This window comes from Bufo gargarizans, chromosome 4 (assembly GCF_014858855.1).
Source record: "Bufo gargarizans isolate SCDJY-AF-19 chromosome 4, ASM1485885v1, whole genome shotgun sequence".
Taxonomy (NCBI): domain Eukaryota; kingdom Metazoa; phylum Chordata; class Amphibia; order Anura; family Bufonidae; genus Bufo; species Bufo gargarizans.
In genome coordinates this window covers 312803710-312830871 of record NC_058083.1, presented here as the reverse complement: position 1 = coordinate 312830871, position 27162 = coordinate 312803710, and the positions used below count along the sequence as shown (strand labels likewise).

Sequence of the window (27162 nt, the reverse complement as noted above, 5' to 3'; positions counted from 1 at the left end):
CTATGGGGGAAGCTGATAGAATGACTTGGTTTGCAGCTCTTCTAGGGAAAGGTGGAGCTATTATCTCACTTGCTGATACATATAGACGTTTGAGAAACACTAGCTATATAGTCTTAGCAAAAACAGTCTTTGCACACTGGGAGAGGGAGTTTGAGGTGGAAGACTTGACCCTTAAAATGAGAGAGGGGTTGGAATATATCAGGAAGGCTATTCATAGTGAGCAATGGCGAGAGTCACAATTGAGGATCTTGCATAAAGCTACATATGCTTTCAATCTCTCATATTCTAACGCCCCAGCACATTATCTATGGGAATGTCCTAAATGTTCGCAACATAAGGCAGACCTCCTTCATGGTCTGTGGAGTTCCCAACACATTAGACCACTGTGGAATGATGTAATCTCTCTTATTGAAGAGATATGGAAGATAGAGGTGAAGGCAGTCCACGGCAATGTATATTCCAATATATTCCAGTGGGCTAGGATATCTCGCTAGGAAAAGGGGTAGCAGAGCCAGGGATACATATTGTCCTTATGGCAGTTAAGAAATGTCTGTTGCGTCATTGGTTGGTACCCACTTTCCCTACCAAAGATGAGGTGGTGGGTCTGATAAAAAAGATCCTTTATTTAGAAAGACTAGAAGCAGGTAAGAACAAAGAAAAGGCAGTGGCAAAGTTTATGAAAAAATTGAGAAATTTGATTGAGTATGTCTTGACGAGAGAAGAAATTAAGGAGTTGGCATCTCCATTTGAGCACATCAAGTGGTATATGGAGGCAAAATTGAAAGGCACGCTGGGCTCTTTGGAGATCTAAAGAAATATTCTTTGATAATTTCACAAAGTTGAAGTTAAGCGGAAGTGAACAAGACTGGCATGAGCAGCAGATGTTGGGGTGGGGAGGGGTTGGGAGGGGTTTGTAATGATTTTTGAGTCAATGGTTCCTTATATGATGTAATTTAAGATATAAAAGGATGTATTTGACTATGAACAATGTGGAATATGGCTGTATATCTCATGCAAAATGTCTTATGCAATATATATCCATATGTCTTCACCATCCGAATAAAGAAAGTTTATTAGAAAAGTAATAGTGCGGTATCGCCAGAAAAATGTATATAAAAAGAAAATCTATGTGAGAAATCTATGTCAAACCAAAAGCAGGTTCAAGTCCCCTAAGGGGACTAATAAAAAAGTTAATATCAGTTAAATAGTAAAAAAAATAAAAAAAATAGAACATTCACACAAACTAGGTTTATATAAGACATAAATGTCTCCAATAATAAAAGTGATGCTTTTGCAATGCTTTTCTTTGTTAATGGGCCCAACATATACCAAAAAGTGTCATTTTGGCATGCATTCAGCATGCAGTGGTATATCTTTTTCACACAGCAAATGGTTCCATAATTAGTAGCTTAAATAAGAGGTATCAGGAATGTAAATGTTATAGCACTAAAAAAATACATAAACTAAAAGATGATAAAAGTATAGCTGAGGTTGAATTTCTTAGTATTAGACTAACAGATTCTGAGTGAAGCCATATTCAGAGAATAAATGTTCTTATTTAAAAAGAAGAACATTGAATTATTCAGTTTCCAGCTATAGAGCAAAACTTCTATTCAAGGAAATATAAAAAAGCCTTTCTATGCACATTAAGATTTCTTGATGCTTTCAATTTTTCTTTATCGATTCACAGAAAACTTTCCCTGGCTAGCTCATTTAGAGTGGTTGTTGAGAATTTACAGTTTAAAGGGAATCTGTCACCAGTTTTATGCTGCTAGGTTCTAGCAGCTCCAGCACATGCCAATGAGTCCCCATACTCATGAGCTCCCAATTATTATAGAGATGAGCGAATCGAAGCTGACAAAGTGGAATTCATTCCAAATTTCAGGAAAAATTGGATTTGCATCGAAGCTGAATCACATTACAATGGCTGCTGCACGTGTGAGGACATGGAGAAAGGAACTGGGGAAAGGTGGGATCACCCATAATGCCATGCATGCCAATCAGCAGTGATGTCACAGCCCTCTAAATAGCTTCAATAGATAAGTTGCAGTGCACGTGTCAATGGATTGGCGTCCGATGAAACAATGTAGCAAAAAGACCGGCACTTTGCAGAATTTCAATCAGGAATTTGATTTATTGGTCACATATTATTTCATAGTGACGCATTTCAGCACCAGTGTGCTTTCTTCAGACTATATACAAACATCTCACATGCAATCTTTAAATAGGCAAATGAAATACAGAGGAACTGACATCATCAGCAAGACTCCTCCCCCTCATTGACGATAATGGCCATATAATGAAAAGTATATAGTGGGATGTTATCCAACTCATTTGGAAACCATTCCGCTAGGAAAAAAAAAGAAAATACATTTATAGACTATAAACAAGCAGGATACATCAAAGTAAGCTAGACACATTGCATTCACGATTGAGGCCCCTGGGTTCCATCGTTTGTAAACGATGGATCCAGTAGGCCTCTCTTTTTAGTAGCAATATATTTCTGTCACTTTCATGACGGGGTAACGAAACACCCTCAATAATTTGATACCGTAGTTGTGGAATATTATGCTTTTTTTCGTGAAAATGAAGGGGTATTGGAAGCAGTAAATTACCTTTTCTGATAGTAGATTTGTGCTTACTCATTCTGTCCTTCATTCTCATTGAGGTTTCCCCCACATATAATAATCCACATGGACACTTAAGAATGTAAATCACAAATCTACTATCACATGTAAATGTACCCCTTATCGAAATCCTTTCACCTGAATGTGGATGAGAAAAACATGGGCCCTTAATGACACTGGAGCAATTCACACAGTTGAGACAGGGAAATGTACCTTGTCTAGGGGAAGACAAGGTACTTTGTCTTTTTTCTATTCTATTACTGCCCACATCCGCCCGAACTATTTTATCTCTGATATTATCGGCACGTTTATAACACATCATAGGTGGTCTCTGAAACTCACCTATCTGTGGGTAGGATTTAGATAAAATGTGCCAATGTTGATTAACAAAAGTCCTCAGGCGTTGGGTCCATGGGTGGTATTTAACCACTAAAGGGATCCTTGTCTCCATTTTATTTTTAGCCACCTGTGTAATGTCAACCTTATCTTGCTGTGCCTTCAAAAACTCCAGGGGGTAGCCTCTCTCTCTAAACTTATGAGTCATGTCATCTAATCTTTTTTGACATGTGTCTGTATTACTAACAATACGTTTCACCCTTTGATATTGAGAATAGGGAATAGATTGTTTAATAGATGCTGGATGACTACTAGAGAATACCAGCAAACTATTTCTGTCAGTATTCATAGTGAATAAATCTGTCTGTACCTTACCATCTGTCCCCTTGATCACCCAAATGTCTAGAAATGAGATCCTATCCATATCTTGGTGTAATGTAAATTTCAGCTCCTCCCAGATGGAATCTAAATACGTAATAAATTCCATGGGGGATCTAACGTCGCCATATGCAAAAAATATCACGATAACACAACGCCAAAATATGCAATGTTGCTGATACAATAAATTAGAATAGACTAACTGACTCTCAAAATACGCCATATATGTATTTGCGTATGGCGGTGCAACGTTCAATCCCATCGCGGTCCCACGGCATTGCTGATAAAAGGAGTCTTGAAACAAAAAATAATTTTGCTCAAGTACTATTCTCAAAAGTTTCAGGAAAAAAATCTTTCTCTTTTTCTTTATATGTGCTTGTGTCTAAGAGACCCATGACTGCTCTAATACCCTTCTCGTGTATAATTGACGTATAAAGACTGCACACGTCAAGAGTGAGAAGTATGCAGCCTTCATCCACCTGAAGGGAGACAATTTCTGACAGAAAATGGCTGGTATCATGTATATATGACGGTGCTTGTTGTGTTAAAGGTGTTAATACCTTCTCAAGAAGAATGGCAGGAGACGAGAGAATGGCGTTTGTAGATGCCACAATGGGGCGACCAGGAGGATTAGTAAGTGACTTATGCACTTTCGGCAAAGAATAGAACACAGGAGTAATCGGATGTTGATTAATGAGAAAGTCACCCAACTTGGCATCCACAACTCCACTCTCTTTAGCTTCATCGACCACCTTCTGTAGGATCTCTTTAATGCGATAAACAGGGTCATTTTGTAACATTTGGTAGGTACTGCTGTCCTGTAATTGTTGCAGGATTTCAATGACATAATATTCTTTATCTAAAACAACAATAGATCTTCCCCTTATCAGCGGGTTTAAATATTAGAGATTTTTCATCTAACAAGTGATCAAGGGCATGTATCAAAGCTACCGGTCGGGCTAAATGACAAGCCTTTTTTCAATAAGTACATCTGGGCAGGACTGAGGCTCTTAGATGACAAATGTAAAACTAAGTTTTGCACCGTATCTACGTATATGTGGATCAGGTGGATGATTCCTCCCTGACCAGCGCATTGACTGTGGAACAGTTTAATCAGAAAATGAGGAGCAACTACACACCACCAAATACACATCATCCGATTGAGACTTTTGCTAATTTAGTACAGCGAGATGTGGACACATTGTTGCAACAATGTAAACAAGGAAAGTTTCATATACAACATAATTAACTGTGGAGGAGAAGCATGCCCTTGATCACTTGTTAGATGAAAAATCTCTAATATTTAAACCCGCTGATAAGGAGGGGGGGGGGGGGGGCTATTGTTGTTTTAGATAAAGAATATTATGTCACTGAAATCATGCAACAATTACAGGACAGCAGTACCTACCAAATATTACAAAATGACCCTGTTTATCGCATTAAAGAGATCCTACAGAAGGTGGTCGATGAAGCTAAAGAGAGTGGAGTTGTGAATGCCAAGTTGGGTGACTTTCTCATTAATCAACATCCGATTACTCCTGTGTTCTATACTTTGCCGAAAGTCACTTTTTAATCCTCCTGGTTGCCCCATTGTGGTGTCTACAAACTCCATTCTCTCGTCTCCTGTCATTCTTCTTGAGAAGGTATTAACACCTTTAACACAACAAGCACCGTCATATATACATGATACCGGCCATTTTCTGTCAGAAATTGTCTCCCTTCAGGTGGATGAAGGCTGCATACTTCTCACTCTTGACGTTTGCAGTCTTTATACGTCAATTATACACGAGAAGGGTATTAGAGCAGTCATGGGTCTCTTAGACACAAGCACATATAAAGAAAAAGAGAAAGATTTTTTCCTGAAACTTTTGAGAATAGTACTTGAGCAAAATTATTTTTTGTTTCAAGACTCCTTTTATCAGCAGTGCCGTGGGACCGCGATGGGATTGAACGTTGCACCGCCATACGCAAATACATATATGGCGTATTTTGAGAGCCAGTTAGTCTATTCTAATTTATTGTATCAGCAACATTGTATATTCTGGCGTCGTGTTATCGATGATACTTTTTTGCATATGGCGAGGCAACGTTCGATCCCTCACAGAATTTATTGTGTATTTAGATTCCATCTGGGAGGAGCTGAAATTTACAGTACACCAAGATATGGATAGGATCTCATTTCTAGACACTTGGGTGATCAAGGGGACAGATGGTAAGGTACAGACAGATTTATTCACTAAGAACACTGACAGAAATAGTTTGCTGGCCTTCTCTAGTAGTCATCCAGCATCTATTAAACAATCTATTCCCTATTCTCAATATCAAAGGGTGAAACGCATTGTTAGTAATACAGACACATGTCAAAAAAGATTAGGCCTCTTTCACACTTGCGTTGTCCGGATCCGGCGTGTACTCCACTTGCCGGAATTACACGCCGGATCCGGAAAAACGCAAGTGTACTGAAAGCATTTGAAGACGGATCCGTCTTCAAAATGCTTTCAGTGTTACTATGGCACCCAGGACGCTATTAAAGTCCTGGTTGCCATAGTAGTAGTGGGGAGCGGGGGAGCGGCATACTTACCATCCGTGCGGCTCCCGGGGCGCTCCAGAATGACGTCAGAGCGCCCCAGGCGCATGGATGACGTGTACATGCGATCACGTGATCCATGCGCTTGGGGCGCCCTGACGTCACTCTGGAGCGCCCCGGGAGCCGCACGGACGGTAAGTATGCTGCTCCCCGCTCCCCACTACACTTTACCATGGCTGCCAGGACTTTAGCGTCCCGGCAGCCATGGTAACCATTGAGAAAAAGCTAAACGTCGCATCCGGCAATGCGCCGAAACGACGTTTAGCTTAAGGCCGGATCCGGATCAATGCCTTTCAATGGGCATTCATTCCGGATCCGGCCTTGCGGCAAGTGTTCCGGATTTTTGGCCGGAGCAAAAAGCGCAGCATGCTGCGCTATTTGCTGCGGCCAAAAAACGTTCCGTTCCGGAACTGAAGACATCCTGATGCATCCTGAAGGACGGACTGTCCATTCAGAATGCATTAGGAAAATCCTGATCAGTATTCTTCCGGCATAGAGCCCCGACGACGGAACTCTATGCCGGAAGACTATAACGCAGGTGTGAAAGAGCCCTTAGCTGACATGACTCATAAGTTTAGAGAGAGAGGCTACCCCCTGGAGTTTTTGAAGGCACAGCAAGATAAGGTTGACATTACACAGGTGGCTAAAAATAAAATGGAGACAAGGATCCCTTTAGTGGTTAAATACCACCCATGGACCCAACGCCTGAGGACTATTGTTACTCAACATTGGCACATTTTATCTAAATCCTACCCACAGATAGGTGAGTTTCAGAGACCACCTATGATGTGTTATAAACGTGCCGATAATATCAGAGATAAAATAGTTCGGGCTGATGTGGGCAGTAATAGAATAGAAAAAAGACAAAGTACCTTGTCTTCCTCTAGGCAAGGTACATTTCCCTGTCTCAACTGTGTGAATTGCTCCAGTGTCATTAAGGGCCCATGTTTTTCTCATCTACATTCAGGTGAAAGGATTTCGATAAGGGGTACATTTACATGTGATAGTAGATTTGTGATTTACATTCTTAAGTGTCCATGTGGATTATTATATGTGGGGGAAACCTCAATGAGAATGAAGGACAGAATGAGTAAGCACAAATCTACTATCAGAAAAGGTAATTTACTGCTTCCAATACCCCTTCATTTTCACGGAAAAAAGCATAATATTGCACAACTACGGTATCAAATTATTGAGGGTGTTTCGCTACCCCATCATGGAAGTGACAGAAATAAATTGCTACTAAAAAGAGAGGCCTACTGGTTCCATCGTTTACAAATGATGGAACCCAGGGGCCTCAATTGTGAATGCAATGTGTCTAGCTTACTTTGATGTATCCTGCTTGTTTATAGTCTATAAATGTATTTTCTTTTTTTTCCTAGCGGAATTGATTACCAAATGAATTGGATAACATCCCACTATATTCTTTTCATTATATGGCCATTATCGTCAATGAAGGGGAGGAGTCTTGCTGATGATGTCAGTTCCTCTGTATTTCATTTGCCTATTTAAAGATTGCATGTGAGATGTTTGTATATAGTCTGAAGAAAGCACACTGGTGCTGAAACGTGTCACTATGAAATAATATGTGACCAATAAATTGAATTCCTGATTGAAATTCTTTTGCTACAAAGTCCTCAAAATAGCGTCAGCCATCTTAGATTCTACCATTTACCAGTGTACTTAGTGCAGGGAGAGACGTCAGCATCAGCAATAGTGTTGATCGAGCAGTAGTGTTGATCGGGTGCTCGAGTAGAACAATGACGAATATTCAAAAAACTAATATATAGCACTATATACGATATAGTGCTATATATTTGTTTTTTGGAATATTCGTAATTTTTTGCCATCTGAAGTCATGAATGATTCCTCCCTGCTTAAATTGCTTGACTAGGAATTTAAGCAGGGAGGAATCATAAATTTAGATCGAAAAAAAATGGTGAATATTCTAAAAAACTAATATATAGCACTATATCGAATATAGTCCTATATATTACTTTTTGACACACGCCTGTATTGATTACGTAATATTTGCATATTACGCAATCATGACATTGCCAAATTTTTTAGGGAAATTTTTTAGAATATAAAGAATATTCAAATTCGGGAATATTCGCCGAATATTCTACAAAATATTCATGAAATATCGAGAATTCGAATATGACCCCTGCCGCTCATCACTACTGATGAGCAGCTTTCTTCACCCGCCTACTGAAGAAGCGACTCACTAGCAGCTAGACATAGAGCAGAACCTGAACCAGCAGGTGGTGGCATACTTGGAGTGCACCCTGCCAGCCGTCATTGAAGATCCGCTGGACAGCCAAACTGAATTTGTGTCCGCAACTGGCCGAGTTTGCCCTGGAAAAGCTGTCCTGCCCAGCCAGTAGTGTGGCATCAAAGCTGGTGTTTAGTGCGGCGGGGGCCATAGTTACCCTAAGAAGAACTCGTCTGTCCACCCTAACTGTGGAGAGACTGACCTTTGTAAAGATAATTCAGGCTTGGATCAGCCAAAATTTCCACTCACCAATGGCTGATGCATCAGACTAGATCATCCATGGTGCCACACCAACACTTTGACAAAAGAGACCGGTTTCTTATGGTTACCTTCCTCAGCTACTATTCTGATGCTGCCACCCGCCTGATGCCACACATCTGATGCCAAGTGCTCCTTATTTCACTCACCAACTTCAGCGGGTACTGGTATTGCCACCCACCTCCATACTATATCACCTTGTCACTTTGTGACCTTCTCATGCTGCTGCTACCTCCACACTATGTCACCTTGCCACTCTATGGTCTCCTCATGCTACTGCCACCTACACACTATGTCACCTTTGCACTATGTGATCTCTTCAGACTGTTGCCACCTCCGCACTATGTCACCTTGCCTCTCTGTGGTCTCCACATGCTTCTGCCACCTCAGCACTATGTCACCTTGCCACTCTGTGGCCTCCTCATGCTGCTGCCTCCTCTACACTATGTCACCTTGTCACTCTGTGGCCTCCTCATGCTGCTCCCACCTCCAAACTATGTCACTTTGCCACTTTGTGGACTCCTCATGCTGCTACCACCTCCAAAATATATCACCTTGCCACTCTGTGGTCTTATGATGCTGCTGCCACCTCCAAACTGTTATTGTGCCACTCTGTGGCCTCCTCTTAATGCTGCCGCCACCTCCTGTCTCTGTTATTGGGTCACTCTATGGTCTCCTCATGCTGATTCCACCTCACCACTATGTCATAGGGCCACTTTGTGGACTTCTGTTGTTCCCACCCTCCCCACTTCATGACTGGGCCACTATTTAGCCTTTTTGGCTTGGCTGACATCATCATTTAGTTGACCCTTCTTCTGATCTGTCAGAAGGAAGGAAAAATGAGATCCACAATGGATCCTCTCTGTGTAGTAGCTATAAGGACTGTATGGTCCCATCAGAATTGGCTTATGATTTGGTAGCCAAAAGCAGGAGTGGGTACAAAACACAGAAGACATGCACATATTCTGTTCAGGTGCCATCTCTGTTTTGGATCCACTCCAGTTTTTTTGGACATTAGCAATACTGATGGATTACTGACCAAATGCTGACAGAGTGAAGGCGGATGCTCCACAGACAGGATCCGTTTTTTGTGGGTTACTGTTCTGACGGATCAGAGGAAGGGGAAAATAATCTGTGACGTCAACACAAACTTGCTGTTGAGACCATCTCCACTCTGTTGGGTGGCTCTACTTGTATAATAGCTTAATAGAACAGGCTCTTGACATCTATGTGGAATCAGCTGACGATGGTGTAAAAGGAGTGCGCTTCTTCTTAGCGCTAACATCGACCTTCAGGTATTTGGTCAGTTTTGGCTCGTGACTGCCCAAATAAGTGGTGTACAGTGATTCTAAGTGCAACGCCTGTCATCTGCATGTCATACTGACTCACAGTATAATTTCACTACCACAGCAGACTCTCTATGCGTGTTACTACAAGGCACATTATTCTACACCACTATAAAGGCTCTCTACATCCAGTAAATAGCCTTTTTTAAATGAAATTCGCCACAAATAAATTCGGATCGAACTAAATTTTTTCCCAAAAATTGAACGAACCGGCAAATCAAATTTTTTACAAATTTGCTCATCTATAATTATTATGCACTGAAGCTGTTCAATACAAGATTTTGCCAATAAAATTAAATAAGCACACCTACAAAAAAGTATATTATTTGCCCTGTTAGAAAGGTACTAGATGTAAAATGTAGTGAATGTAATCTTCTTACCAGTGTCTGTATTTGTGACCAGTTTCCTCACTTCTGATCTTCATCTGTGTCATGTAACCAGCAATCAGACTAACACAGCATCTTATGTGGGCAAGAAGCATGTTCTCTATGTATTTCTATCGGAGTCTCAATGTCAGTCTCACAGGATTGAATAGAGAAGTAACTGACTTCCTGTTCTGTGTCAGTTGAAGATCAGAGCGCTGGTCACATGACACAGCTAAGGTTCAGAAGGGAGGGGATAACTCTCAAATACAGTCAATGTGAAAAGGTTACCTTTACTACAGATCATTTACATCATTTACCTGTTGAACAGGTTGAAAAAAATTAGTTTTGATGGGAGTGCTACTTTAACGCTGACAGTGTGCCTTCAAGAAGAGGCATACACTGCCAGTTGGGCCGTCTTTAACGCAGGGCAAAAGGGGCAGATAATTGGATTTTTTTTTTGTTAGTTTCCCCCTCAAGAGAATAGTGCCAATTATTAGTGAGTGGGTGGAGACAGCAGGTTCTGATAAATAAGTACATTTAACATATACATTAGATATACATGAAAAAACCTACACACACATATGCAAATGCAATATTTCAGTTTTTTTTAACCATATATATTTAATGGATATGCATGCATTTCAACAGATTTGTGTCCATTTTTTGTCAAAAACTTATGAAGAGTTGGCATCATTTGGAAAGAAAAACTGATAAGTTTAACGGATGGAAACATAGGGAAGAATGTGTAATTCCCCCATGCTAGTTTTCTAGTTTAAAAAAGTATTGTTTGAGAATTTTTAAATACCATTGTGCCTAAATCTAGGTGCAAGTAACGCTTTTACATCACCCTTGGCACTTTCCTTAAAGGAGGGCATGTTAAAGACCATGATCAGCCCACCATGATTAAATCTGGAATATTGCCTGGTATGGTTGATCATGCTGGATACAATTATATATTTATTTTCTCTATAGGGTCAATACGTGCTAAGATATATTAGTTTTATATTTATGTATATTAGCTATTTGGAGCACTAGGGGCTGGGCATAGTGGTAGGAACACCACTAGGGCAACACTTCATTGCTTTCTGTACTCTCTCCTCCCCTTTGAGTGACAGGGCTGGATATTCTTGTCTAGCTCTATGTTCTCACAGCATTCAAAGGGGAGCGGGAAGTACAGAGAACACAGGGATATTGCACTTTCATTGCTCCCAGTCAGCCCCTGGTGCTCCAAATAGCTAAATATTAAAATTAATATATCTCAGCACTTATTAACCCTATAGAGAAAAGAAATATAACATTTTGCCATCATGATCAACCCTACCAGGCAACATGTCTGCTCTTTAAGAGAGGGTGCTGGGCCATCAGGCCCTGTGAATTTATTTTTGGTTGTATGACATTAGAATTATATAGCCAGTCTTCAGAAACAGCACCGCTCTTGTCCATTGGCCATTTATTTTATTAAAGCTTAATTACTTTCACTTGAAAGAGGCTAAGCTGCAATACTAGCCAAGGCATGGCAAAGAGTGGCTTTGTTTCTCAAAGTTTTATTAATCTCATTCAACTGTGTCAACTGTAGGATTCTGAGTTAACGTTTAGATTGATGGACATTTGCCAACCTACTAATTTAGGGTATGTGAGACAGTGACAGGTCTCACTCAGGTTAGAGGCAAGGAAGGGGTGGATAGTTCAGTCCACACCCCTGTTCCACCACAGGTGAGAGAAGCTGGAGGTAATCAGCCTAGCACAAAGCACCTCCCAGAGTGTCAGAAAGGGGGGAGTGTGGTACCTGTGGACAGAGGCCTGGAGGCTCTGTCTGTGTGGTCTCAGCTGGGCAGGGCTGAGGGACCACAAATCTGGGCGATAGCCTGGAGGGGGACGCAGCGACGCCTGGGAGGGTCGCAGGGCCATAGTCAGGCAGACTACTGAGCCCCAATCCCCCACAAGAAATACTGAACTGGAGACAGTGGGCGTACTGTGCTCTGTACAGCCAGGAGGCTGTGGGACATTGGCTGACAAAGCCGCACGAGTTCACAGGGTGTGAACTGGGACCTAGGTGAGTCAGGAAACTTTATGTTTAGTTAGAGCCTGGACGGGCGAGTGTTTATTATTTTGTCATTTTATTGTTGCTGGTGTTGAACAATAAATACACTGTGTGGACCTGAAACTTGGTGTCCTAAAGGCGTATCTGTGAGAATGACCCCCAAATAAGAGGCGATCCCTTACAGGTAACAGACTATGAGAATAGTCTCTTATTAATGCCTACTATCCATCAATTGGCTAGCCATTATGACACATTAAGCTAATACATGTTTCTAGGTCTGAAATATCATTTTCGTGAATTTAAAAGCATCAAAGACAAATCAGTTCTCCCAATGTATTCTATAGACTTTTGAATTTACAAATTAGGCAAAATGATTCACTAATATCTAACAAGTCTAATCCTTTGCAAAGCCTTTCTACCTTTCTACTTCTGGCGCACTCATGCATACAGAATGATAGTATACTTCATCATTGAATCACTTTGTACTGGGCATACTTTAATGTCTGTAATTTTCATCCAATATATATATATATACTTAAAAATCCTTTTGCCTTGTTTTTTATGGTATTTAATCCTTTTGCCTTGTTTTTTATGGTATTAAAAAAAAAAAAAAATAGTAGAAAGCCTGATGTAGAGCATGTACATGAATAAAAAAATCGGCGTATTCTTGACTTACCATTGTCGACTTTTACAACAGCATTGGTTTTAGCAACATCTTCCTTTAGTGCACTGTAGTTCTGCTTCAACCCCAGGAGATTCAGATTAAGATCTTTGATACGTGCAAGAACATCGTTGGCAGTATCATTTGCTTGCTTGACTTTGTCTTTTGCAGTTTGAATCTTCACTATTGTATCTATTACAGACAAATTTGTGTCAGGCAAAGACTAGAGAATGGATACAGGAACAGATCTTGCCAACTGAATGCTAACATTCTCCTCTTTTGAATTGAGAAATTTTTATTTCATTATACATTTCAGTAACATTTTCCATTGGCATTATAATGCTAACATTGATCCTTTGGAATTTATTTCTCTTATCTGACACAACTTTCCATGTATCATTCATTTCCAATACTGTATACATGTTTTTTTTTTTTTTTTTCTTAAATTGTTTATTTAAAATAATAATTTGAGAAATTAGCTGTCATTCTGTAAAGTATATCTTTTATCTTTTTTACTCCTATCTTCCATTGTGGGCTGTGGTCACATGACTATGTCAATGCAGCTCTTTCTTATTTCCTAGGATTTTATGTCCATGGGCGTGTCAAAGGATGAACGGGGGCAGTAATATGGGAGTGTATATGTAACTAGCTGGGTGGGAGGAGCTACAGACTAGCTGGGTGTTTTTAGGAGCAGTGCAGGGGTTGTGGCAGAAAAAGTGCATTGTGGGTTTGGTGGGATACAGCAACAGGAAGTGCTACATACAGGATAGAAACAAGCCAGTGTGATCTGCTACATGGTGAAAATGGGTCAGGAGAGTCCAAATCGATAAAAATAATAAAAAAAAATTAGGAATATGTACTTGAGGTAAGCAACTACATGAGTCTATCTGCTAAAAAAAAAAAACATAGTAATCCCAGGAAAAAAGAAACTTTAACCCTTATTGGAAAAGGATCCTGATGGGTCCCCGACATTATAATCAGTGTGAGTTCAGGTGACTTGGCAACCTTGAAGACTCTTTTAAAGCTTCAGGTCCAGTGGTGTTGCATTGTACAGCAAAGGACCCATGTATTGTTATTTTCTGTATCCTCATTTATTCCATTTTAATAGCTTTATTTAAAGAAGGCCCTGTGAGAATGAAACATTATATTTCACTACTATGATGCCCTAATGGACCAAGAGTGGCATTTTGTGGTATTGGTCAAAGCTGAGGTGGCATGATTTGACATTCTACAGTGGTACTAAAGGGTTTTTATCTACCGTAGCTTCATTTTAAGAATTATTAGAGCATGTGTCATTTTAGAAGTAATTTATTGTTGTGTTCCCTTACGTACCATTAGGTATTGCAGATAGCTTTCCAAGTGTGTCATTGAGAGCTCTGACCAAGTTTAGATTTTTCTCATCTGCATTTTGCAGTTTGTCCTTCATTGCAGCAAGTTCATTCTCCTTTTCTGTAAAAAAATAAATACAAATATGAATGAATTACAGTAATACAAAGTTAGTTATTTTACAGACAAATAGGGGGTCATTTATTAAGACCAGCATTTTAGATGCGCATCCTAATAGCCCCTGCGCTGGTGGTGGATCCGACAAAGTTATGTAGAGGCGCCGGGTGAGCCACAAATATTTTTTTTTCCATAGAATATGTGATAATTGTTTGATCAATAAGTGCCACCAAACTACCACATTAAAATGGAGAATTAGGCACATATGTGACTGCGGTGAGCACAGTACTTGGCAGTCCTATAGAAGTGAATGGGATTGAGTGGTGGTGATTAGTTATGAGCAAAGTTTTCAAAAATTCTATTTGGCTGCTCTGCCGAACTACAACACTCCATTGTATGGAGCAGGCGCAATGACGGGGAATGGCGATCGCACCACCCCCATCATTTAACCCCTCAGATGCTGTGTTCAATTCTGCTTGTGGCATCTGAGAGTTACATCAGGGGGTTAATCAGGGGTTAAAAAAATACATACCTTATTCATTTGATCGCAAAGAGGCCATCACGGCCATCTTAGATGAAAAAAACACGCCAATTCTCACATGTGCTGACGTGGTGATGTGGTGGCATCACATGTCAGTGCACGCGAGAATTGGTGCGTTTTCTTCAATCAAGATGGCTGCAAGGCCTGTCCACAATCAAATAGAGTTCAGTTTGTTTTTTTTTGTTTTTTTTACTGCCATTTCAGGAAAAATTGATTTGTTACCACGAAGAATCTAATTTTTCCTGAAATTTGGATCAAATTACACATCATTAACTTTGATTTGCTGCTTCATTCTCGTCGGACAGCTCAGAGGCAATTGTAGACTTCCATTCCTATAAAATCTTAGGGACCCTGTGGTGGGACCCTCAGTGATCAAACACTTATGTCCTATCCTGTGGATAGGGGATAGGTGTAATTAGTGGAACAACCACTTTAACATTTTTAGAACTTTGTGCTATAGTAGCTCTTCTGTAGGATTGGACCATACACCTTCCCATGTGCATAAGTGAGCATGGCTGCCCATTAAGCCTTTTGCTGGTTTACTGATTGTTTCCCCCCCACCAGCCACCTTCAACATACAGTCCCATGTAAATAACATTTCCCCCTCAACATTCAGTCCCATGTAAATAACAGTACTCCCTCCCTCAGACCCCTGTAACATTCAGTCTCATGTAAATAACATCATTCCCTCCCACAGCCACCATCAACATACAGTCCCATGAAAATAACATCACTGCCTCCCCGGGCCACTCCGACATACAGTCCCATGTATATAACATCACTTCCTCTCAAAGCCGCCTTCAACCTACAGTCCCTTGTAAGTAACATCATTCCCTCCCCCAGCACCCTCCAACATTCAGTCCCATATAAATAACATCACTCCCTCCACAGCCGCCATCAACATACAGTCCCATGCAAATAACATCACTCCCTCCCCCAGACCATCCAAAAACATTCCCACGTAAATAGCATCATTCCCTCATATAGCCACCATCAACATACAGTCCCATGTAAATAAAATAACCCCCTCCCCAGCCACCTCCAGCACACAGTCCCATGTAAATAACATCCCTCCCTTCGGCCCTAACATACAGTCCCAGTTAAATAACCACAACTGCCAGCATTGCTCTTCCTCTCCCTCCTCATGTAGCAGGCATCACCACAGCTTCCTCCCCCAGGTCTTCTCCTCTTCACTGCTGTCCTCACCTGCACTGGTCACATGATGGTGACATCATCGCAGGTCCTTCTCAACCACTGCTTGTTTTACTGGTCACATGACCTGGGATGTCATCACAGGTCCTTCAGAACTTCCAGTGCATTAGATTCAATTGTATTGCCTACCTGAGGACAGCAATACAGTTGCATCTAGCTTGCAGGCAGTACATTCGGGGTCTGGGACAAAACATCAGGGACATAAGCCCTGAATGTTTTAACCTAGAAACGCCCCTGAATGTATGTTGACCTATTTTATACATTATTGTCTGGCCTAGGAGTGGACAAGCCTAATGGTCATAAACTGTGTCCCATGGGAAAAAAAAGATACTTTTCCTGCCCTTGGTCCCACCATGGCTGTGCTGCTTCCCTGTTCCCAGCCACTCAGGTCCCTGCAGGGCCAGCAATTAACCACTGTGGCCAATAACAGGCATCAGAGGTCACATCTGCTTGAATGTTCCTCCACTGCTAGTGATGTACTAGTGCAGTTAAGCACACATGACAGGCCAGCGATTGGTCACAGAGGTCATGGGACCAAACCAGCTAGGAATGAGACATTAGTAACATAGTAACATCGTATATAAGGCAGAAAAAAGACATTTGTCCATCCAGTTCGGCCTGTTATCCTGCAAGTTGATCCAGAGAAAGGCAAAAAAAACAACAAAAAAAAACAAAAAAAAACTGTGAGGTAGAAACCAATTTTCCCCACTTAAGGGGCAATAAATTCCTTTCCGACTCCAATCAGGCAATCAGAACTCCCTGGATCAAAGACCCCTCTCTAGTACCTATAGCCTGTAATATTACACTCCAGAAAATTCATCCTAACCCCTGTTGAATTCTCTTATCGTACTCACCATCATCAACTCCTCAGGCAGAGAGTTCCATAGTCTCACTGCTCTTACCGTAATGAATCCTTTTCTATGTTTGTGTACAAACCTTCTTTCCTCCAGACGCAGAGGGTGTACAGTCAGAGTCTTGGGGATAAGTAGATAATGGGAGAGATCTCTGTACTGTTCCCTTATATATTTATATATAGTAATTAGATCTCCCCTCAGTCATCTTTTTCTAAAGTTAATAACCCTAATGTTGATAATCTTTCAGGGTACTGTAGTCCACCCATTCCAGTTATTGCTTTAGTTGCCCTCCTCTGAACCCTCTCCAGCTCTGCTATGTCTGCCTTGTTCACAGGAGCCCATAACTGTGCACAGTACTCCATGTGTGGTCTTATTAGTGATTTCAAAAGTGGTAGGACTATTTTCTCATCATGGGCACCTATGCCCCTTTTGATGCAACCCATTGTCTTATTGGCCTTGGCTGCCTGACACTGATTTTTACTGCTTAGTTTGCTGTTTATTAAAATTCCTAGGTCCCATGTCAGCATTACCGAGTGTTTTACCATTTAGTATGTACGGGTGATTTGCATTATTCCTTCCCATGTGTATAGCCTAACATTTGTCATTTGATATGATGTTATTGCTTATTTTCATTGAGATCCTCCAAGATAGCATCTCTTAGAAAACCTTCAAGCAATTTATCCACAACAGATGTTAAACTTACCGACCTATAGTTTCCGGGCTCTGTTTTTGCACCCTTTTTGAATATTGGCACCACATTTTCTATGTGCCAATCCTGTGGAACATTTCCTGTCAGTATAGAGTCTGTAAATATCTGAAATAAGGGTCTTTCTATGACATTACTTAATTCTACAGGGGTGTATGCCATCTGGTCCTGGCGATTTGTCTATTTTAATCTTTTAAGTCACTGTTGTACTTCTTCCTAGGTCAGACAGGCCAATTTTAATGGGGAATTTACTTTTACATTCTGCATTTCATCTGACAGTTTATTTTCCTCAGTGAATAAGATTGGAGAAAAAATTTTTTTATAGCTTTTCTTTCTCCTCATCGCTCTATGCAACTCCCGGTATAAATGTAATGGTAGATGAAAAGATTTGCGGCACTCACCACTGTCTTGAAATTACTTCAATGCTTTATTTCACGCATACATGGTCTCTGCAACTCCCCCCTCTTTGCTCTGTGGAGGGCTGACACCTTCAGATTTATACCATTTAAATAATAGAAGAACATTTTAGGGTTAGTTTTGCTCTCTTTGGCAATTAATCTCACGGTCTCTAGTTTGGCGGCTTTTATTTGTTTTTTACATATTCTATTTTGTTTCCTTATAGTTTTTCAGTGCTTCCTGGTTCCCTTTCTGTTTTAGTGATTTAAATTTTTTTTTATGTAATTTATTGTTTTCTTTGCAGTTCTATTTATCCACATTGTTTTTTTCTTGTTCCTTAATCCTGTATTCCAATTAGATGTTATGATGCTTTTAAAAATATCCTATTTTGTGGCAGTATTTTTGTTTTTGAGGACTTTGTCCTAGTTAGTTACGCCTATGGCTTTCTCTTAGTTGGTTAAATTTTGATTTTTGAAGTTTTGTATGTTTGTTCCTCCGTGTAAAAATACTCTTTTGAATGATAATTGGAAGGTTATTACTTTATGGTAACTATTTACCAGGTGTCCTCCGACCTGCACATCTGATTGTTCTGTCAGGTCTATTGGTTAATAATAAGTCCAGTATGCCCGTCCCTCTAGTTGGGTTCTGAACCAGTTGGGAGAGGTAATTGTCTTTGGTTATTGCCAAGAACCTGTTTTCTTTATGAGATGAACAGCTTTCAGCTTTCAGTGGGTAGTTGAAGTCCCCCATAATAACCACCTCATTATGATTTCCCGCCTCATCTATCTTGTTTAGTAGTAGATTTTCTGTGGACTCTGGTATATTAGGTGGTTTATAATAAACTCATATTAGTAATTTTTTTTTATTATTTTTGCCTCCATGTCTTTCTACCCACAGTGACTCCACATGTTCATGTCCCTCACTTATATCTTCTCGGACTATGGGAGTAGAATGGACTTTACATAAAGGCAGACTTCTCCCCCTCTCCGGTTTTGACAATCCTTTTTAAACAGACTGTAACCTTGTACATTAACTGCCCAGTCATATTTATCACCCAGCCATGTCTCAGTTATTCCCACTATGTCATACTCCTCCTCACACATCACTAATAGCCTCCCTGACATTCTTCACACTACCCCACTTTCTTACTATAGCTTGCTACCTCACTTTCCTCAGCCTCCTCTCTTTCACCTTCCCCCTCATCTACCCCATAGAGAGCTTGCTCAGTGAGCAGCCAACTCTTTTCCAAATTGTTAACACCTCTCAGTGTTAAAACTCACCCATTTAGATACTCAATTTGAGATTCCAAACGGATAATTTGCTCACATTTTGAACAAGGATATACACCCTCGAACATTGGTGTGGATATAGCGGGATTGTGGACAGGTGAGTGTTTTTGTTTTTTATTAGGGCACAGTTTAGGACAATTGGAGTTGTCCACACCTAAGCAGGATAACCCCTTTAATTTACCAACATTTTACACAATTTCTTGACCACAATACGATGAGCATTTCAATTTTTCTGATTGTTCCCATCAACACAAAACATATTTTCCTCACAGATCATTTATTTAGTGTTCAGTAACCAGATTGCTAACAATGTTCTTTATATATACTGCTGGTAACACATAATGCATTTGAAAACGTATTCCCAGGAAGATTTGATACATAATAGGTCCAAAATACTAAGGAAATTGTTGCTATTTGACAGCATTTCTCTTATTTTATGTTGTATTAGACACAAATGTTTAACTTCACATTATGTGTTTTATGTTATGTGTTATGCTGTTTAACTCCATAAAAATCCTTCTTGTCATTACATTTCTTTTACACTTTATGGTCGGTTGACTATGGATAGGACAACTCCTGATAAGAAATGAATTGGTCATCCAATCCATTTCATTCAGAACAATATATCAGGAGTAGGGATGAGCGAACTCGAACTGTATAGTTCGGGTTCGTACCGAATTTTGGGGTGTCCGTGACACGGACCCGAACCCGGACATTTTCGTAAAAGTCCGGGTTCGGGTTCGGTGTTCGTCGCTTTCTTGGCGCTTTTGTGACGCTTTCTTGGCGCTTTTTGAAAGGCTGCAAAGCAGCCAATCAACAAGCGTCATACTACTTGCCCCAAGAGGCCATCACAGCCATGCCTACTATTGGCATGGCTGTGATTGGCCAGAGCACCATGTGACCCAGCCTCTATTTAAGCTGGAGTCACATAGCGCCGCCCGTCACTCTGCTCTGATTAGCGTAGGGAGAGGTTGCGGCTGCGACAGTAGGGCGAGATTAGGCAGATTAACTCCTCCAAAGGACTTGATTAACTGATCGATCTGCAGCTGTGGATCATTGAGCTGCTGATCCTCAATTGCTCACTGTTTTTAGGCTGCCCAGACCGTTTGTCAGTCACATTTTTCTGGGGTGATCGGCGGCCATTTTGTGTCTTGTGGTGCGCCAGCACAAGCTGCGACCAAGTGCATTTAACCCTCAATGGTGTGGTTGTTTTTTGGCTAAAGCCTACATCAGGGTGAAGCTGTCACACCAAGTGCATTTAACCAGCAATAGTCTGTTCATTTTTTGGCCATATACAAAATCAGGGGCAAGCTGCACCTGTCACCAAGTGCATTTAACCCTCAATGGTGTGGTTGTTTTTTGGCTAAAGCCTACATCAGGGTGAAGCTGTCACACCAAGTGCATTTAACCAGCAATAGTCTGTTCATTTTTTGGCCATATACAAAATCAGGGGCAAGCTGCGCCTGTCACCAAGTGCATTTAACCCTCAATGGTGTGGTTGTTTTTTGGCTAAAGCCTACATCAGGGTGAAGCTGTCACACCAAGTGCATTTAACCAGCAATAGTCTGTTCATTTTTTGGCCATATACAAAATCAGGGGCAAGCTGCGCCTGTCACCAAGTGCATTTAACCCTCAATGGTGTGGTTGTTTTTTGGCTAAAGCCTACATCAGGGTGAAGCTGTCACACCAAGTGCATTTAACCAGCAATAGTCTGTTCATTTTTTGGCCATATACAAAATCAGGGGCAAGCTGCGCCTGTCACCAAGTGCATTTAACCCTCAATGGTGTGGTTGTTTTCTGGCTAAAGCCTACATCAGGGTGAAGCTGTCACACCAAGTGCATTTAACCAGCAATAGTCTGTTTATTTTTTGGCCATATACTACATCAGGGGCAAGCTGCGCCCGTCACCAAGTGCATTTAACCCTCAGTAGTGTGGTTGGTCAAGCTGTGACACCAAGTGCATTTAACCAGCAATAGTCTGTTCATTTTTTGGCCATATACTACATCATGGGGCAAGCTGCGCCCGTCACCAAGTGCATTTAACCAGCAATAGTGTGGTTATTTTTTGGCCATATCCCAGTCTAATTCTGTCACTAAATCCATACCGGTCACCCAGCGCCTAAATACTAGGCCTCAAATTTATATCCCGCTAAATCTCTCGTTACCGCTGTCCTGTTGTAGCTGGGAAAGTTATTTAGTGTCCGTCAAAGCACATTTTTTGTTCTGGGTTGAAGTACAATTCCCAATTTAGCAATTTCATAATTTAGTGGTTTCTGCTATATCAGAGCTATTTGAAATCTATCCCTAAAAGGGTATATAATATTCAAGGTGCACATTGGGTCATTCAGAATAACTTCACACACACCCGCTACTGTGTATTTTCAAGTCTAATTCTGTCACTAAACCCATACCTGTCACCCAGCGCCTAAATACTAGGCCTCAAATTTATATCCTGCTAAATCTCTCGTTACCGCTGTCCTGTTGTAGCTGGGAAAGTTATTTAGTGTCCGTCAAAGCACATTTTTTGTTCTGGGTTGAAGTACAATTCCCAATTTAGCAATTTCATAATTTAGTGGTTTCTGCTATATCAGAGCTATTTGAAATCTATCCCTAAAAGGGTATATAATATTCAAGGTGCACATTGGGTCATTCAGAATAACTTCACACACACCCGCTACTGTGTATTTTCAAGTCTAATTCTGTCACTAAACCCATACCTGTCACCCAGCGCCTAAATACTAGGCCTCAAATTTATATCCTGCTAAATCTCTCGTTACCGCTGTCCTGTTGTAGCTGGGAAAGTTATTTAGTGTCCGTCAAAGCACATTTTTTGTTCTGGGTTGAAATACAATTCCCAATTTAGCAATTTCATAATTTAGTGGTTTCTGCTATATCAGAGCTATTTGAAATCTATCCCTAAAAGGGTAGATCATATTGAAGGTGCACATAGGGTCATTCAGAATAACTTCACACACACCCGCTACTGTGTATTTCCAAGTCTAATTCTGTCACTAAACCCATACCTGTCACCCAGCGCCTAAATACTAGGCCTCAAATTTATATCCCGCTAAATCTCTCGTTACCGCTGTCCTGTTGTAGCTGGGAAAGTTATTTAGTGTCCGTCAAAGCACATTTTTTGTTCTGGGTTGAAGTACAATTCCCAATTTAGCAATTTCATAATTTAGTGGTTTCTGCTATATCAGAGCTATTTGAAATCTATCCCTAAAAGGGTATATAATATTCAAGGTGCACATTGGGTCATTCAGAATAACTTCACACACACCCGCTACTGTGTATTTCCAAGTCTAATTCTGTCACTAAACCCATACCTGTCACCCAGCGCCTAAATACTAGGCCTCAAATTTATATCCTGCTAAATCTCTCGTTACCGCTGTACTGTTGTTGCTTGGAAAGATATTTAGTGTCCGTCTAAGCACATTTTTTGTTCTGGGTTGAAGTACAATTCCCAATTTAGCAATTTCATAATTTAGTGGTTTCTGCTATATCAGAGCTATTTGAAATCTATCCCTAAAAGGGTATATAATATTCAAGGTGCACATTGGGTCATTCAGAATAACTTCACACACACCCGCTACTGTGTATTTTCAAGTCTAATTCTGTCACTAAACCCATACCTGTCACCCAGCGCCTAAATACTAGGCCTCAAATTTATATCCTGCTAAATCTCTCGTTACCGCTGTCCTGTTGTAGCTGGGAAAGTTATTTAGTGTCCGTCAAAGCACATTTTTTCTTCTGGGTTGAAATACAATTCCCAATTTAGCAATTTCATAATTTAGTGGTTTCTGCTATATCAGAGCTATTTGAAATCTATCCCTAAAAGGGTAGATCATATTGAAGGTGCACATAGGGTCATTCAGAATAACTTCACACACACCCGCTACTGTGTATTTCCAAGTCTAATTCTGTCACTAAACCCATACCTGTCACCCAGCGCCTAAATACTAGGCCTCAAATTTATATCCCGCTAAATCTCTCGTTACCGCTGTCCTGTTGTAGCTGGGAAAGTTATTTAGTGTCCGTCAAAGCACATTTTTTGTTCTGGGTTGAAGTACAATTCCCAATTTAGCAATTTCATAATTTAGTGGTTTCTGCTATATCAGAGCTATTTGAAATCTATCCCTAAAAGGGTATATAATATTCAAGGTGCACATTGGGTCATTCAGAATAACTTCACACACACCCGCTACTGTGTATTTCCAAGTCTAATTCTGTCACTAAACCCATACCTGTCACCCAGCGCCTAAATACTAGGCCTCAAATTTATATCCTGCTAAATCTCTCGTTACCGCTGTACTGTTGTTGCTTGGAAAGATATTTAGTGTCCGTCAAAGCACATTTTTTGTTCTGGGTTGAAGTACAATTCCCAATTTAGCAATTTCATAATTTAGTGGTTTCTGCTATATCAGAGCTATTTGAAATCTATCCCTAAAAGGGTATATAATATTCAAGGTGCACATTGGGTCATTCAGAATAACTTCACACACACCCGCTACTGTGTATTTTCAAGTCTAATTCTGTCACTAAACCCATACCTGTCACCCAGCGCCTAAATACTAGGCCTCAAATTTATATCCTGCTAAATCTCTCGTTACCGCTGTACTGTTGTTGCTGGGCAAGATATTTAGTGTCCGTCAAAGCACATTTTTTGTTCTGGGTTGAAATACAATTCCCAATTTAGCAATTTCATAATTTAGTGGTTTCTGCTATATCAGAGCTATTTGAAATCTATCCCTAAAAGGGTATATAATATTCAAGGTGCACATTGGGTCATTCAGAATAACTTCACACACACCCGCTACTGTGTATTTCCAAGTCTAATTCTGTCACTAAACCCATACCTGTCACCCAGCGCCTAAATACTAGGCCTCAAATTTATATCCTGCTAAATCTCTCGTTACCGCTGTACTGTTGTTGCTGGGCAAGATATTTAGTGTCCGTCAAAGCACATTTTTTGTTCTGGGTTGAAATACAATTCCCAATTTAGCAATTTCATAATTTAGTGGTTTCTGCTATATCAGAGCTATTTGAAATCTATCCCTAAAAGGGTATATAATATTCAAGGTGCACATTGGGTCATTCAGAATAACTTCACACACACCCGCTACTGTGTATTTCCAAGTCTAATTCTGTCACTAAACCCATACCTGTCACCCAGCGCCTAAATACTAGGCCTCAAATTTATATCCTGCTAAATCTCTCGTTACCGCTGTACTGTTGTTGCTGGGCAAGATATTTAGTGTCCGTCAAAGCACATTTTTTGTTCTGGGTTGAAATACAATTCCCAATTTAGCAATTTCATAATTTAGTGGTTCCTGCTATATCAGAGCTATTTGAAATCTATCCCAAAAAGGGTATATAATATTCAAGGTGCACATAGGGTCATTCAGAATAACTTCACACACACGCTTCTGTGCATTTCCAAGTCTAATTCTGTCACTAAATCCATACCGGTCACCCAGCGCCTAAATACTAGGCCTCAAATTTATATCCCGCTGAATTTGAATACAATACATTGGGCCAAATAATATATTTGTTGTTGTGGTGAACCATAACAATGAGAAAAACATCTAGTAAGGGACGCGGACGTGGACATGGTCGTGGTGGTGTTAGTGGACCCTCTGGTGCTGGGAGAGGACGTGGCCGTTCTGCCACATCCACACGTCCTAGTGTACCAACTACCTCAGGTCCCAGTAGCCGCCAGAATTTACAGCGATATATGGTGGGGCCCAATGCCGTTCTAAGGATGGTAAGGCCTGAGCAGGTACAGGCATTAGTCAATTGGGTGGCCGACAGTGGATCCAGCACGTTCACATTATCTCCCACCCAGTCTTCTGCAGAAAGCGCACAGATGGCGCCTGAAAACCAACCCCATCAGTCTGTCACATCACCCCCATGCATACCAGGGAAACTGTCTCAGCCTCAAGTTATGCAGCAGTCTCTTATGCTGTTTGAAGACTCCGCTGGCAGGGTTTCCCAAGGGCATCCACCTAGCCCTTCCCCAGCGGTGAAAGACATAGAATGCACTGACGCACAACCACTTATGTTTCCTGATGATGAGGACATGGGAATACCACCTCAGCATGTCTCTGATGATGACGAAACACAGGTGCCAACTGCTGCGTCTTTCTGCAGTGTGCAGACTGAACAGGAGGTCAGGGATCAAGACTGGGTGGAAGACGATGCAGGGGACGATGAGGTCCTAGACCCCACATGGAATGAAGGTCGTGCCACTGACTTTCACAGTTCGGAGGAAGAGGCAGTGGTGAGACCGAGCCAACAGCGTAGCAAAAGAGGGAGCAGTGGGCAAAAGCAGAACACCCGCCGCCAAGAGACTCCGCCTGCTACTGACCGCCGCCATCTGGGACCGAGCACCCCAAAGGCAGCTTCAAGGAGTTCCCTGGCATGGCACTTCTTCAAACAATGTGCTGACGACAAGACCCGAGTGGTTTGCACGCTGTGCCATCAGAGCCTGAAGCGAGGCATTAACGTTCTGAACCTGAGCACAACCTGCATGACCAGGCACCTGCATGCAAAGCATGAACTGCAGTGGAGTAAACACCTTAAAACCAAGGAAGTCACTCAGGCTCCCCCTGCTACCTCTTCTGCTGCTGCCGCCTCGGCCTATTCTGCTGCTGCCGCCTCGGCCTCTTCCTCCGCCTCTGGAGGAACGTTGGCACCTGCCGCCCAGCAAACAGGGGATGTACCACCAACACCACCACCACCACCTCCGTCACCAAGCGTCTCAACCATGTCACACGCCAGCGTTCAGCTCTCCATCTCACAAACATTTGATAGAAAGCGTAAATTCCCACCTAGCCACCCTCGATCCCTGGCCCTGAATGCCAGCATTTCTAAACTACTGGCCTATGAAATGCTGTCATTTAGGCTGGTGGACACAGACAGCTTCAAACAGCTCATGTCGCTTGCTGTCCCACAGTATGTTGTTCCCAGCCGGCACTACTTCTCCAAGAGAGCCGTGCCTTCCCTGCACAACCAAGTATCCGATAAAATCAAGTGTGCACTGCGCAACGCCATCTGTAGCAAGGTCCACCTAACCACAGATACGTGGACCAGTAAGCACGGCCAGGGACGCTATATCTCCCTAACTGCACACTGGGTAAATGTAGTGGCAGCTGGGCCCCAGGCGGAGAGCTGTTTGGCGCACGTCCTTCCGCCGCCAAGGATCGCAGGGCAACATTCTTTGCCTCCTGTTGCCACCTCCTCCTTCTCGGCTTCCTCCTCCTCTTCTTCCACCTGCTCATCCAGTCAGCCACACACCTTCACCACCAACTTCAGCACAGCCCGGGGTAAACGTCAGCAGGCCATTCTGAAACTCATATGTTTGGGGGACAGGCCCCACACCGCACAGGAGTTGTGGCGGGGTATTGAACAACAGACCGACGAGTGGTTGCTGCCGGTGAGCCTCAAGCCCGGCCTGGTGGTGTGTGATAATGGGCGAAATCTCGTTGCAGCTCTGGGACTAGCCAATTTGACGCACATCCCTTGCTTGGCGCATGTGCTGAATTTGGTGGTGCAGAAGTTCATTCACAACTACCCCGACATGTCAGAGCTGCTGCATAAAGTGCGGGCCGTCTGTTCGCGCTTCCGGCGTTCACATCCTGCCGCTGCTCGCCTGTCTGCGCTACAGCGTAACTTCGGCCTTCCCGCTCACCGCCTCATATGCGACGTGCCCACCAGGTGGAACTCCACCTTGCACATGCTGGACAGACTGTGCGAGCAGCAGCAGGCCATAGTGGAGTTTCAGCTGCAGCACGCACGGGTCAGTCGCACTACAGAACAGCACCACTTCACCACCAATGACTGGG

The 27162-nt window shown here is 41.8% G+C and overlaps 1 protein-coding gene across 1 annotated transcript in view; it reads right to left on the bottom strand.

The window, feature by feature from the left end:
* Positions 1 to 27162, bottom strand: part of LAMA2 (laminin subunit alpha 2) — a 772405-nt gene that overhangs the window by 84233 nt on the left and 661010 nt on the right. Inside the window, exons 41-42 of the mRNA XM_044291170.1 lie at positions 14207 to 14323; positions 12890 to 13066 (exon numbers count right to left, since the gene is read on the bottom strand). Coding sequence (XP_044147105.1) covers positions 12890 to 13066; positions 14207 to 14323 — 294 coding nt within the window. The remainder of the gene's footprint in view (positions 1 to 12889; positions 13067 to 14206; positions 14324 to 27162) is intronic.